The 16,284-nt window shown below is 44.3% G+C and overlaps 1 protein-coding gene across 2 annotated transcripts in view; it reads right to left on the bottom strand.

The window, feature by feature from the left end:
- adkb (adenosine kinase b) overlaps positions 1 to 16,284 on the bottom strand; it is a 94,103-nt gene that overhangs the window by 60,995 nt on the left and 16,824 nt on the right. For both annotated transcript variants that reach the window (XM_079491848.1, XM_079491849.1), the window contains one exon: positions 9,952 to 10,030. In XM_079491848.1, the coding sequence (XP_079347974.1) occupies positions 9,952 to 10,030 (79 nt within the window). The remainder of the gene's footprint in view (positions 1 to 9,951; positions 10,031 to 16,284) is intronic.

The raw sequence follows: 16,284 nt of genomic DNA, 5'->3' as shown, positions 1-16,284 counted from the left end.
CTCACAAAGGTCATAACGGGATTGTTTGGAGATCTGCTAATTTCGACATTTGTTGCATGACAAAGTAGAATAGGGCCTACAGTAAGTGCCACGAAACCCTACGCCGATTTGTTGACTCGCGCGGCCTGACGGTGTCCGAGTTATAGTCGGGAGAGTCAGACACAGCTTTCTGCAAAAGATATATAGATTTATCTCTACCGTGTATGTTTGCACATTGTCACACCCACGGCTGTGGGCACACCTAAACTTAACAACCCAGATTCGGCACAAACAAGTGACTAAATTATTTTCGCTCCTATGCCACCAAAATGTGGAACGCCCTACCAACAGTCATTAAGACATGTGAATCCCTTGACTCCTTCATAACCGCTCTCAAAGGGCACCTACGGACGGCTGCAATTCGAAACTGGCCCCCGTAAAATCTGAATCCCGCCCCCCCCTTTTCCCCTCACTGTATGTTTCTTTTCCCTTTTTACCTCCTTTATGATGAATTCCTGTTCTGTTCTTTGACTATATCTGTACGTCTCTAAATGTTTTGATGAATTGAACATGGTGGACCCTCTTGTAAACAAGTGTAATGCTTAATTGGGTCGTCTACTCACAGTTAACAGTCATTGTTAACTGTGACTATATACAGTTTGTGCTTGAAATGTACTGTAATTCTGCACTGTTAATAAATATTTCAATCAATCAATCATTATACATTTTATTAGCTACAGCTGCGTTGATTATTTACCATGTTTTTACCTTACTGCAGGTTTTTCTTTTTTTACCTATATAGGGAAAACAAACTATAAAACCGGCCTTGGGTTTCATGCTCCCGGCTCTAAGTGCTTGACTGTACAATAAAACATGGCAGGCATACCAAGTGCCCTTGCGAGATACATCACTCCGTGATTTGACATGAGAAAGCTGCCAGATTACGTGCATGGCTGTCTGTTTCCCCAAGTCCTTTTGAATTTTGCTCATAACTAGCCTGGAGGCTGGGCGTGCACACACAACCAACAGAGGAAAAGCCAGCAGGCCAGTGGTACAACTATCTCTTCCAGAGCCTAGAAAGGAATAAGCCTATAGGGAAAGAGCGAGGTGACGAGATGGTTGACATTCGGGGCCGACGGCGGGTTAACTCGGCCGCCATGTTCTTTGTTACGTCACTCTGTAGTCAGAGCAAGCACTGAATGCACTGAACTCGGGCAGTGTACACGATCTTCCATCAATCCACTATCTATGTTTAGCAAAAAACTACAACTTGGATTGTGTATAGGCCTACCATCTTCCATCTCTCTACTATCTTTGACGTCTCGGTTTAGATTGTACGCGACCGCATACGGCAGTCCAGCGTTGTTACTTGTGTCGGATGCAATGCAAAGTGGAAGCAAAACCTCGGTGACTGAAGTCCCCCAGGGACTATACTAGGCCCCCCGATTCTTTCCCTCTACACAAAATCTCTTCGCAAGAAAATAGCACATCGATGATACATCTACAAGCTCATATACAACTACAAGCAATAGCAGATATACACTACATGTGAGCTTGTAGATTATCACATTCAGTTCCTCTGCCTCCATACACTCATTGAATATGTCGGTCTGTCTGTCTGTCTGTCTCCCGAGCCCTAAACGTTAATCAACCATCTTTCCAATGCATACTTATGAGTAGCAATCTACTCCACACGTCTTCCCTTTGATGGGTTAAATTAAGTCGCAGATTTGACAGCAAATTAGCTTCAGCCGTAATGTGCTCACCTGTGCCAGTGGCGCTGGAAGTGGGTGCTGAGGGGGCTGCAACACCCCCTGGTGGTGGAGGCAATTTTTTGGATTGTTTGTTTGCTTTTGAGGGGCGCTAGCCCCTACTATATACAGCTTTGGTCCACACGTCTTATATTTGCCATTGACAATGAAAGGAGAAAGTAGCTCATGTGTCCGTCAAATATGACGTAAATTTGTGGAAACAAACATTAAATGCTGTTGACAATGAAGGGAAAATGTACGTCATATGTAGACGAGCAAATCAGCGAACCAATCACATAAATTCAGTTGTTCATGAGATGATGTATAATGATAAGAGCGCCCCTCACTTCACACGGGTGTGATTTTTTAGATACATTTTCTTAAAAGTAGCCTATACTGTGTGTGTGTGTGTGTGTGTGCACGCACGCACGCACGCACGCACGCACGCACGCACGCACGCACGCACGCACGCACGCACGCACGCACGCACGCACGCAAGCAAAAGTAAATCCCTTATGGCCACTGACGTAATTGACTTAATCGTTTAATTCCCTGTAATCGGGAGCTTAATGTAACAAAATGTAGTAACTTTTAGCTTGTTTGGCTAACGGCCGATGTAATCTACCTAAAACCGGCCGAAATTCGCGCGTGCACGGTCGATCACGCACATGCGCGGTCTTTATGTGCATTGCTGCGTAAAATGCGATATTTTGGGCTTGATTAGAGCTTAATTTGACTTAGTTATTAAAAACGATGATCGCTTAGCACATCTGGGACATCTGATAGTGCTGCACAGTCCAAAGCTAGTACCGGATGTTATTGTTCCTTAAACCGGAAGTGACATCGCCAGATTCGCTCTATTTGGTCAAAATCGGCATAATGGTGACGTTACCGGACGTTGCTGTGAGAGAATGAGATGTAGTGTGTATATCACGGATTTTTCTATTGGCATTAAAATGACGAATTAAACATATGAATAGTGCAGGCAGAAGGCACAATCCACTGTTAATTAGGCTGGCCATAAGCCAGTTAACCACCTGAACCCTAGATATCACGTACTATTAATTGATAAAGATCTCTTTCCCTCCCAAACACGAGTTACATGAGTTGCTTTTTAAGACATAAGGTTTTCCTCAGACACTCTAGGTCTAGAAAGAGAAAAAAAAAATCACTGATGCTGGCTTCTCAGGGCTTCTGGGTAATCGAGGCACAATGCAATGTCTATGGAGTGCAATGGCAGCCTCCATGTCGCTGTGTTCCCCGTTGTTGTTGATCGGGACTGTGGAATATTTTTCGACTCTATGACAAACGATGGCACTATTTTGAGGCATACTTTCGTGAAATGGAGCTATACAATCACAACCGGGTGATTCTTCAAAAGGTTAGTGAAAAACTCCCGCAGTGAATCTATTTTGAATATCGTAAACTAAAGGGCTGTAAGTCTTAAGGCCAGCCTCATGTAGCCTGTCATGTATTTTGCCCTGCTGTAGTTATTTTAACCTGAACCGGAAAACAAATGACAAGTTACAACGCTCGTAGATTGGCCATTTTCAACAAAGAGATTTGGCGTAGAGGGACAAAAAAAAAGAGGGGACAAAGTATAAATCGCTGATGTACCAAATCTCTCTTCCATGATCCCCCAGCCAATGATCACACGCACACACACACGCGCACACACACCCCCCCCCCCCCCCCCCACGGTATTAAAAGTGACATAGTCACAATATAGTTGCGATGGGGAGGATCACTTGCTGAAATGGAGCTGGTGTGGAGACCGAGGGGAGGCGGGGAGACGTCTCAGGAAACCAGCAGAGATCTGTGCTTCCACTTCATCATTGAGTAAATGGCAACACAAGACATGAGCCGCCGTGACGTCCCGGCTGCCACATGGCGGGTGACACTGACGCCCATGCATGAGCACATCGCTCATCAAAGCGAATGAGGCGTTCCCGCTCTTCCGCCGCGGCGTGCCGGGGAAAACAATGGAGGGCCGCGCACATGCACACACATGCACACCTGGAATGTCGGGGCGGTGGCGGAGGTGGGAATGAAATAAGAAGAGTGTGGGGGTCCATTTGGCTTGCATCTCCTACTTTCTCCCAGAAGTAGCTTAATAGACCGTGACCTTCCACTGCTCGAGAACGAGAAGGAATAGGGCTGGATGTCATGAAAACAGCTTAGAGCTGGCACTAATCGTAGGTGGCAAAGAATGAAACCCGTATTGGATCAAACAAGAGGCTTTTGTTTTATCAACAGAGATGTAATTTTTGAGCAGCTCCAGTTGGATGGCGAGAACCTAAAAGGCTCACCAGGGCTTGGGGTTTTAATCAGTCATTAGCATGCTCATTTCAGCACAGCTGCACGTACAGCTCAGCAGCACTGCTCGGCGCTCGCTACTAAATCCTGGTACAATAAATAATAAATTCCCCGACCCCCCCCAAAAAACTAAATCGCTGTTGAAAGTCTCTGAATGACCCTCAAAATCTCCTTGCAGGCAAACAATATCTGATAAGTCAATCAAAAGTGCGGAAAGGATGTAAGCAATAAACAGCAACGATGTGAATGGAGTTTCTCAACACATCCTCCTGCACGAGTTTGAACACAAAGGCCCCCCTTTTTTCTCCTCAACCGTCCTCGTTTCTCTAAGTGGTAACAGACGAAGGCATTTCTTGATTTTAGCCCCCATTCAAATGGAGGCAACTTGCTTTTCTTTATTTATTTAACAAAACGGGGCTGTAAAGCCAAACATGAGGTCATGGAATATTTTCAACCCCCACGACCCCCTCCTCCTGCACACCACCCCAAGAAATAAGTCAATGCCTACAACAAGACATCAAATCCAGATTTAAGTAACCCTAAAAAATATGAGCTGTTGAGGGCCTTTTTCTGTACTGCTGTGGGATTTTTCTGCCTTCTTTTTTCTCCCTCTTTTAACCCATTCAGGCCTGACGTCGAAATTAAAAAAAAAAGGTTTTCTAAATCATGACAATTTTCGGAAAGATTTGAGGCACATTTTAACGATTTTTCAAAAATAGCAGACCTACAAGTTCATAGCGCGCTACTCGGTGGCGCGCTATGAGCTTGTAGATCTGCTATTTTTCAATAGCTAAATTATAACAATGTTTAAAACACCAAAAAGGGGTTCCCGCCCCAAAATGGGTTAATGGTTAATGTGGTTAAACGCTAACGTGACATGGATGCGTTCCAGGTCTCAATGGATTAAATAGAACTTTCAACAGCGCGATGCACATGCGTTTCCAATTAAGAGCGCCGAGCTCACATCCAAGCCTGGGCCCCATTCACCCTCTCTGCGCGACTGGCAGAGACTTGAGGAAATGTTAAACAGCCATCATAACCATAACAGAGACGAGAGATTTTTCAAAAGCCTTAACTTTCTAAACAATAATTAAAACATCGTAGGGGACTTGATGAAGTAGGCTGCAAACATCACACAAAATCTAAATAAAGAGAGAGAACATAGTTAATCACAACTCGTTTTCTTTTTTTTTCCTCTCCACCCCATAAAGTTCACGGCTAGTACACTGTGTGAGAGGGTAAAAAAAAAAGAAGCCACAGTGAAATCTTAAACCCAATTTACGGTATACTTCATCGTACGATGGTGTCGGCCAACTGTTAAACACTTACATGTTTAACCCATTTTGAGCGGGAACCCCTTTTGGTGGTTACATACATTATGTTATAATTTAGCTATTGAAAAATAGCAGATCTACAAGCTCATAGCGCGCCAACCTGTAGGTCTGCTATTTTTGAAAAATCGTTAAAATGTGCCTCAAATCTTTCATTAAATTGATGATTTAGAAAACTTTTTTTTTATTTCGACGTCAGGCCTGCATGGGTTAACGATGAACACCACACACACACACACACACACACACACACACACACACACGTGTATCTGTGTATATTGTGGCTGTGTTCGTCTGTGATCGTCGTTATCCAATGCACACATGAAGTTCCGAAAGGAAAATAAAGTCATTTGAAGTAGAAGAAAATGGCCGATCTACAAACACACCACGCGTTGCATGTTGTGAGCCTATACAGTAGATCAGCCATTTCTGTTGATTTACAGTACATGTCAGTCACTTTACAGTGGGTGCTAAAAGAACACGTACTGTAATGTACAGTATGTCAATGTGGCAGATTTGCGAGCGTCATAACGAAAACACACGGTTTACAAGAAGCACGCCATTTGCATTTGAGAGTATAATCTAGCTCGCAGGTATAGCAGCAATAACTCTCTACGAGGCTGTCTGGGCCTCAGCTAGCTCGCAGACTTCAATCTCTGGGCCCCTAAAGGAGACGTTCATTGGGAGACACGTACAGCAGCAAGATTTGTGAACTGTTGCGACAAAAGAAGGCTACCCAACGGAATACAACCACCATAAGGAGTACTATCTGTACCAAGTACAGTAGACCTACTGCATGTAAACAGAGCTGCGACCTTTAAACACATCTTAAATCTGAGGGGTTTTTCTTTGTATACTATTTAAAATGCTACGATTTGTCCCAAAGTGACTGCAAAATAAATGCTGCTATTTGTTTCAAAAAAGCTTTATACCATGTATAACATGTACAGATATATAACGATGCAATGTGACATACTTTCCCCATTTTCAACTGTTTTTATTGTATTTTGACACTTGCTTTGGCATTGAAACGTATGCTTTCTCATGCCAATAAAGCTCCTTTGAATTGAGACTTTGATGTTTCGTCTAAATGAATTGACTGCCCTTCCCGATACAAACCCTGCAGTCAATGTGACTCCTCCCACCAACCTGTGTGATAAACACCATGCATGCTCCGCAGCAGTGGTGTAAAGTAAGTACATTTACTTAAGTACTGTAGTACAGTGTTGAGGTATTTATACTTTACTTGAGTATTTCCAATATCCAATACTTTCACTTCTACTCCACTACATCTAAAATCCAAATATTGTACTTTTACTACATTTGACAGTTTGTTACTAGTTACTGGATTTGGATTATTATTACAAAACATACATTACCCATTTCGATATGCTACCGATTATATCGTACATCACTAAAATAGCCGATCTACAAGCTCACAATGCGTCGCAATGAGACGTATTGTGAGCTTGTAGATCAGCTATTTTCAAAAGAGTTTTATACATTTGAAACTTGAAATGGGACATTCTGCATAAAGAGTACTTTATACTTTTGGTACTTTAAGTACATTTTGATACTTGTAACAGAGTATTTCTATATTGCAGTATTGATACTTTTACTCAAGTACAAAATGCTTACCTTTTCCACCACTGGCATCACGTGACCAGAACAGCCATGACCCCCCCGCCCCCCCTCCCCCCAAATTGCCTGTGTAAATGACTGGAAGGAGAGAGAGAGAGAGCGAGAGAGAGAGAGAGAGAGAGAGAGAGTGTTGTTCCCCTACCTACCTCACCCTATCCGTGGAACCAGTAGCCTTTGATGTATGAAGCTGCACACGTGAGCGAGTGACAGAGCGCTGGTATATGTTACCTTACAGCTCTGCTAGCTCTCCGGTAGCTGTAGCCTTTATGCTGAATGCCCCTTCAGGGCATGGTGTTGTTGTTGAAGTCCCCCCCCCCCCCCCCCCCCCCGCACGCCCGCCCGCCCCCCACACACACACACACATAACCCACTTTTATCACTCACGTTTCCGAAGGAATCAAAAGCCAGAGGAGGTCTGCATTACAAGCAATGCAAATTTACTGGCTGTCAGTGCGAGTGCTCCGAATAAATATCGAATGCTTATTTGAGGAGCCGTGGTGGGTTGCACGGGTAAAGGAAGAGGAAGCATGCAACACCAACGTGTTGACAAATCTACCGTGGGGGACCTTTCTAATGTGTCACTATGTGCGCTTAGTTTGAATGTGGATAAGTCATGAGCGGAGCTGTAACGCTCGAGTATAAATAAATACAAATAAAAATATGGTCCCCGCTGCCAAAGATAGCACGCCGCGTGCAACCAATTGACGACTAGCGAGAAACACTGCGGTGAGCGATCCCCGATCCGAGGGGATGAGGGGAGACAGTGGTTAACGGAAAACAATACTTAAATCCATCTGAGCTTCAATTTGGTCAATTCCCGTTTTACCAAATCCAATTACCATCGACTCTGCATCTCCTCTAAGCCGGGTTGTTGTTGTTGCTTCTTTTCCTTGATGGCATCGGAAACTAGAATGAAACGGGGGAGTATTTAACCTATTAGCAGTTCAGATGAAGCGGCTGGGTTTTGGAGAAAGGAGTGTTCTACCAGTGGATGCATTGATCCTCCCACACCCTGGGTTTTCCCAGCGTGCGTTAGTGATTCCTGTGCAAGGCCTCTGAACATTTCTCTCCAGCAGCGGCGCCGGTGCTCCTGAGCAAACCTGCCCTGGATGGAGCATCTCATTTAGTCGCAGAGGCCCTTTGATGTGGATTCAGCGCTACGGTGCATATCATCCGTGTTTGAAGGTTCGGCTTCTCCACAATGCAGCAGGTTTTGAAGTTTTCAAATATCGCAGGTGCTACAAGGTGATAATCTGGGAGTCGGTTATGCATTATACATTTTTTTTTTCTTAAACGAACGCCATAACCTGAAAGTGAGATCTGGAAAAGGCGTCGCTTCAAGGAATATATATAGTATACTGACTGAAAACGTTTTGGAGACTTTTTAGACATGAAGATGAAAACACCCTTGTTATGGTGAGTGTTTCAGAATGGGCTCCACATTTTCTCTCCGAAGGGGGTAAATAGGCAAATAAACAGAGTAGAATGCAGTTCGACTCAGGTTCCACCACGCCATTCTGAGAGCAATTTAGCCGAGCGAACGCTTCTCAGAGGGTAGGGGGGGAACATCAAGACTCTCCCCTTCAGCACTGACATTGAATAACAAGATTCTCCCCTTCCCATCTGATTTCACATGGGAGTTGAACGGCACCGCAGGGCTGTTCCTTCCATGTCTCCTTAAATACAACATGAAAACTCCTCGTCAAGGTCTGCGACGTCTCAACCGAGGAGGCCAAAGTAAATGTAATGCTACAAAAAGGCTGGGAATAATCTGTCGAAAACATTTGAGCTCAGGAAATTTCAAGGATGTAATCGACACAAAACTAACTGGCTCAAGTGGGTAGAGTGAGCCCATCAGATCTTTGTTTTTTTGTTTTTGTTTTTTCTGCCCACGAAATGCATTCGCGTACATTTGTGTTTTTTTTTTTTAAATAACTGAGGTGCGGAGAGGGAGGGAAGGAGGGATGCTGCTCAGAGAATAAAATGGAGTTGGCAGCTAATGGCAGCCGGAGTGAGTGAGGTTTATGCAAATGCTTCTGATCTTCATAATTAAAGAGTGTTTGCACGGAGGTGCAGAGCTCTGCGCTCTTTTTAAAAAGGATGTTTACTGTCTCCAAAGCGTGGAGATGCTGGCAGCCCGAGGGCCTGCCTTCCTTTCCCTCGCTCTCTTGCTATCTCCCTCGTGCTAAAAACACACACGCGCAGTCGCGCACACACACAAGCGCGTGCACGCATGCACACACGCACACACACAAAAAAAACACACACACACACACACACACACACACACACACACAAGGAAATGGCTGTGTTTTCACAAACATCAGCCTGTCAATTAGCTTCTGCACTCAGAGAATATATTTTTCAGCAGGAAGCCTTTTCTTTATTTATTGTGAGCAGACCAAAGCCTTATCAGCATCTAATCACTGCATGTCAAATTTACAGACTTATCAAAGTCTGTATAAATAAAATAAAGATTCCGAGAATAATCTCCTCGAGTTCAGAATCAGATTGCCATTTTAGATTTGGCCAATCACCAATTTCTTTTACATTCTCAAATCTGCGTAACAGCAAAAGGGAGATGATCAGCGTTTGTTTGATATAATATGTTGTGACATGTTAATTACATCTACTTGTAATTCTCCCTAATTGATGTTTGATACGTCTCAGGAAATTAGGCCGACTAGATAACATTGCAAATATTATGAATCCCCCACCCCACCCACCTCCCTCCATTCTCTATCCGTGGCAGGTCTGATGAATTTGCACCGCCTAAAACTGTAATATGTCAACGCTGCCATGCAGCTCTGCACTGTATTCCCTGGGCTGCTGCCTGGGCTGACAAATCTAAGGTTACAGGCACACACACTGCTGTACATTCTATCTATCTAAACACATTCAGGCACACTTCAGAAAGGCCAGAAACTACTAACCTGGGCAATTTTCACTGAGTTCTGGGTGGAACCACCGGCATGATACTCAACTCTGCTGCTCTTGACAATTTCTTCAAACCTGAAAACACACGGGAAGAAAAGTAAAGAATGGGAAGTCTTATGTGTGCAGACAACACTGAAGGTTAACCGCATGTCTCAGAGTCAGTAAACAGCAAACTCAAGACCAGAGCTAATAATAATAATAATAGGCCTGGTTCAACCCCTGGTAAGTTACAGTACAGCCAACACATAATGTGGACCAGAATTGGTCTACCTGTTCTCGAAAGAGGTGTAATTTAAGATGGTTCTGCAGCATAGCTTTATATTCAATAAGAGACTACAGGGAGCTCTTCTAGAAATGCAGTCGAAGAACAGCTGTAAACATCGGAGACAGTCAAATTATGTTTACGCGACCTCCACAGGGCTGATGTCAATCGTATTAAAAAGGAAAAAGAGGAAAACAAAAGCTTTGTTTTGGATGTTGTGTTGTGTTTGGAAAGCACAATAAATGAGTCATGCTTAAATAGCATAGATTTAGTAAGAGATCTAAGAGTAGAATAAGTGAGCGTTAAGTGTGTCTCCCTCTTAGCAGGGAAACTGGAGCCGACACTGAGTCATAGCCCTTTTTGTTAACTAATCAAGCACTTAATTTCAATCGTGCACCTCATTTCAATCTCGCAATCTATTATGAGTAAAACGCACAATATCAAACAGTCAATGTTTTATTGCTTGTGAAGCAGTCTGGACAGTTCTGTCACTACAGTAGATCAAACGTGGTTGAGGCGGCGTAGACTATGCCGAGCGCCAACTCTGACATCCCAGGTGAAAGTTGTTTATGTAAACTTGAAAAGGAGAAGGGGGAAAGAATTAAATGACCGAAGGGAAACGCTGGGTTTTGTTAAAACGGGGGATACTTCACCACAAATGCTGCTGGACTTTTTTAAAAAAAGAGTCACTTGAGCCATGAATGTTAGCTTGATAAAAGCGAAAAAGGAACATTTCCCCATATGGTTGTAGTTAGCCATATTAAAGCAAGATGAGCAGGGAGAGTCATTTATAAGAGAATTTGAACCGCTCGCTCAGAATGCCATGACTGTACTAAAGCCAAGACTCTTGTAATCTCTTTGGCAGAGAGGCAGATCCTACACAGTAAAAATCCTCAATGTTAATTTAGCCATTTATAACTCTCAGAGTGCAACAAATGGACCCAACCCTCACGGGTCCCTGTGGTTCCATTGGTACACTCTCAAGAGTTCAATTAACACTTTTACCGTGTGTTTAATTGCCCGTTTATGTCCTTGTATGTGAAGCACTTTGTAAACCTGTTTTTGAAAAGTGCTATATAAATAAAGTGTATTTGCGAACACAGTGATTGCGAACGCAGTGAGCACTAACTATGAGACCTAGCAGAACATGTCTGTCTGTCTGTCTGTGTGTGTGTGTGTGTGTGTGTGTGTCTGTCTGTCTGTCACGCTGTAACACCACCCGCCCGCCACCAGAGGGCGCAGCTGTATCACACACACACACACACACACACACACACACACACACACACAAAAAACTTAATTTAACAAAAACGTAACTTAAAAAAAACTTAAAAAGAAAAAAACTTTACAAAAAAACTTTAATTTCTTTTTAAAAACACTTCAAAAATAAAATAATTTAAAAAAAGAGAACTTAAAAAAAAACTTTAAAAAGTACGTAATTTATTCTAATTGTTGTTATTGCAATTTACGAGCTGCGTTCGCGCGTCTTACTTGTATATTATTCAGCGAGAAGGCTTTACAAGTTTCACATGCACAGCGACGTGTATCGGTAGATAACTTGTTTAGAGAGAGACCACATCTGATGAAATGTTTGAACCGCCTGAACCGTCCGCGATGCAAGATTTAGGATGACAGCACGCAGACTAAACACAATAAATAAAGCAAGGAGAGAAGACTTTGGGGAACTGGTAGTAAACAATGGTGGTGTTATCAAGCAAAAAGAAACACTGAGAGACCCCCCGGGGCAGTCATCACAGTGCTGTATTACTTCTATCATTATTGTATTTTTCCATCACAAAAGCTCAATCGCTGTGGATTATTCCAATGCTTCAGACATAACATGATACAAAAAGCCTGAGCTACACACAGAGATCATGGAGCCTCTATTTGGAGAGCCGGGAACATGAATAATGTGTATTGTTACACATCGTTCGCACAAACAGCCTCCCAGAGCGGCTGGCAATATAAGCGTGCCCACGCGGCTAAGGAAATTGACCTCACTGCAGTCAAGATGATGTGCCACATTAGGGGGTCCTTGACAGATTTTTTTGTTGTTGTTGTCGTTCCCCCCCCCCCCCAACCCCCCCCCCCCCCGGCAATTTGAAAGTGTATTTACACCGGGGGGAAAACAATCCAACTGACATGGTAAATGGTTCAAGGTCCACCACACCCTCCCTCCCTGCTGGTTTTCTGTGTAATTCCACCTTAAATGAACTGAGTCAGCGGGAGCCGTTTAGAAAGAAAAAGAAATAGCCAAGTTCAGTTCTCCCCAAGGCCCCAGTCATGTAAAGTCTGCACTGTGTAATGCCAGGCTACTACACCTCTCCCTTCACAGGGTTTAAAGAAACAAACATGTTCAGCCTGAACTCGGGGGACAAAGGTTCCATGTTTGGTCGAGTTAAGCTTCAATAGTACGGTCGAACAGGGGGGAATAAGCCGTGTCCACGCCAACACTGAGAACTTATATTTAATAATGGCAGATGCATAGGTGGCAGTCACCTTACACTGTACAATATGTGTGACTTACTTACTTACTGCACCACAGCCTACCAGCAAATGTTAGTTAAAAGTGTCTCTCAATACTTCAGCACCTACTTTTAACCAGACACGGGCTGACTTTCTAAGAAGTGTGAAAGTAACCTTTTTTCTGCTTCAAAGAACGTCTGCATATCATGTCTCAACACAAGAGAGAAGTGTGCGTGTGCATGTGTTGGGGGGGTCCACCAAGGGCAGAATGTTCCTAATAAAAGGAAAAAAAGGAAAACACTTTCCATGCAAGTGGAAAATATGCTAACCGAGGGAAGAAAAAAAATCCTTCCTGAGACACCTGTTATGACTCATTGACAAAGGAAGAATTTGAGCACTGTGGGTGTTTATAACATGAAGGCAGCCAAGGGACTCCAGAACCCATTTCAAATAGACACAGCTTCTGAAGCCTATAGTTTATAACGTCATTGTGCGCCTGCCTGTGTGTTGCTCGCTGAAATGAGCAGATCTACAAGCTCACAACATGTCCTGGCGTGAAGCATTGTGAGCTTGCAGATCTGCCTTGTCTGGTGCGCGACACCGCCCCGGTGTGTAACGAAGTGTAAATCAGGCATGAGGATTTGAGTTTTCTTTTTGTTAACCCCCCCCCCTTATATTCCCCTCCTCCCTCCCTAGACTAGAAGCATTTGCTCCACCTTTCCAAGCAGACAGCATGGGGCCCTGCACTCGGGACGCCTCGAAAATCCCATCCCCGAAAATGGAACAGCTGCCTGGAGACCTTTACGCCCTCCGACATCATGTGATCCCATAGCGGTGACACCGTAAACGGCACCCCTGGCCATTTAGGGAGAGAAAATCCCTTTCCATCTACTGTTCACGGTCTGAGCTGAGTGAGCTCACTGTGCGATGAGGGGGGAGCTGAGGAGAAGAGATTGTTTTGGACAAAATGTCCCCCAACCAGTAACCTAGTCCTTCAAAAAAAAGTGACCGCTGTTGTCAGAACAATTCCAGCGATGCCGTGCATTCCACTGATGTTACGATGTCCACGGTTATATAACATGAGGTTTTTACGCGCACACGCACACACACACACACACACACACACACACACACACACACACACACACACACACACACACACAATGCTACTTTTCAATTTCATACCTCACCATTTGTGACTAATGGGGCACTTATTTATTCTGATTAAATCAAATCTAATTTAATGGGGAGGAATTAGGGTGCCGCCGCTGAATAGTTATTTGTATTCGGGAGGATATTAACACATTTTGAGCGGGAACCCCTTTTGGTGTTTTAACTAAGCATTACGTTATACTTTAGCTATTGAAAAATAGCAGATCTACAAGCTCGTAGCGCGCCACCGAGTGGCGCGCTACGAGCTTGTAGGTCTGATATTTTTAGAAAAATCGTGAAAATGTGTCTCAAATTCTTTGAATATAATATTCTTTCAGAAGACTTTTTTATTTATTTCGACGTCAGGCCTAAATAGGTTAAAGAGCTATACTCCAAATCTAATAATACCGCCTTGGTGGTGCAACTCCGGCTCAACACATTCACAGTATTGTCACAGTACCGGATCACACAAGTCAGGAGCATCTTTCTGTTTACATTCCAGGGATAAGGGCCCCCACCGACGTTTCCCATCAAGGGAAATATGAGAGCTTCCAAAGTACCATGAGTGCTCTTTGCCCTGAATGACTCATGAGTTCCTCTTACCCCCCCCTTCTCCCCCAAAAAAACAGCAGAGGAGATTATTTACATGAGGCAATAATTCAAGATTTGCTCTTCTAAGTCTCTTACACAGAGGGCAAGGCGAGCCCATTTACCCAATCCCTCTTCATTCCCCCTTTGATGTTAGCCTATCTCAATAAGACCGGATGAGTGCCCTAAAATCCCCATCGAGTGATTTCACAGGAAGAACAAGTCTCTGTTAATCAATGGCTAGATTGGATCTGGATCCTCAGGAGCGGTCCTCCCCTGAAAGTCCTCCCGAGTGTTGGGCGAGTGAGTGCACACACCGGGGTAATTCATCGCTAATGATCACCCACTCTCTCTCCTCCTCGCCGTTCGTCCTCCTTTAATTGCCTCGTTCACGTTTAAACAGCTTACAAATCACAAGGACAGGCAGGGAAACATGATCAAACGGCTCCCTATCGCTAATCAGGGGAGGAGCAGGCAGGGGGAAACGAGTGAGGGGACTGTATGGGGCTTCCTTCACTAGACACTCCTAGACCTGGGGGATTAGCAGCAGGCAGGGGCACAGGAACAGTAAATTATCTCTGCTCCGGCTATACAGCAGGAAGGTACATCTGAACAGGCCAGATCCATCTCACTCACACACACACACACACACACACACACACACACACACACACACACACACACACACACACACACACACACACACACACACACACACACACACACACACACACACACACACACACACACACACACACACACACACACACACACACACACACACACACACACACACACACACACACACACACACACACACACACACAGTATAGAGGGGGGGGGGGCGATACAGCTAAAAGGCTCGAGTAATCCCAGTTTCAACAGAGGCATCTGGAGTGGAGACAGGTTCTAGGAGAATGATTAGATTCTCCAATCAGAATGTGCATCCTATACACCAGCCTTCCTTGGTAGTCTGCAGGCACTACAAGGCCTGATGCACAGTAATTGTTTCCATAGGTCAGACAAGGGGAGGAGGAGGTTGGAGGGGGGGGTGGGGAGGGGGGACCCAGCTCGGGGACGTGATGAAAGGGGGAGATGGAAAGGGTGAGGAATATTGTTGTTTTCCTCCCCAATTAAATTGTTTGTCAAACCCTTCACAAAGGGTTACGCAGTTTATCTGTTTAAAATCAATACGCCTCGTCTCAGTGTGAAGGCTTGTCCTGACACAAGACAGGCCCATTAATTATTCTGTTCCTGCGCGCTGCTATCGCCCCAGTCTGCTCAAGGTTGAGCCTTATCTTTTCTTATTTCAAATCAATAATTATCTTCTTCTCCTCCAGCCCCCCCCCCCCCCCCCCCCCTCCCCCCTCTCAGAAATAGATGGTGCTTTTCATTCAATGCCTGTGTAGAGAGAGAGTGTCTCTCTCTCTCTCCGGGCAGCGACCGGTGGAGAATGCAGAGTGAATAGGACATTCTTATCAGTGGAACATTAGGGCAGGATGGAAGGGAGGGCGTAGAATGAGACACACGTACAAGAATTGTACCAAATACAAATGAGGTAGGATTCAAAGAGCGACGAGGCCCTGCTCCTGTCCTCTGACATGCTCCCGGTGGACTACAATGAGGTATAAATGTTGATTCGCACAAAGGGAGCGCAGATAATATCAGCCATCAGCCAGGTGAGGTATCTCAATCCACTTGATTAAATCCCTATATTCCGTCATTATGGACTATATAGCAGGTTCCGCTGCTGCTCAAAAGAGAACACAAAGTGTCCACGTGTAATAAAGGCCTTTTACAACATTATAGATTGGATGGCACAATTAACAAGTGCACAATTACACGGTCCATAATGGGTGAA

Source organism: Electrona antarctica, assembly GCF_951216825.1.
Source record: "Electrona antarctica genome assembly, chromosome: 22".
NCBI classification, from domain to species: Eukaryota; Metazoa; Chordata; class Actinopteri; order Myctophiformes; family Myctophidae; genus Electrona; species Electrona antarctica.
This window is presented reverse-complemented; position numbering and strand designations above follow the sequence as displayed.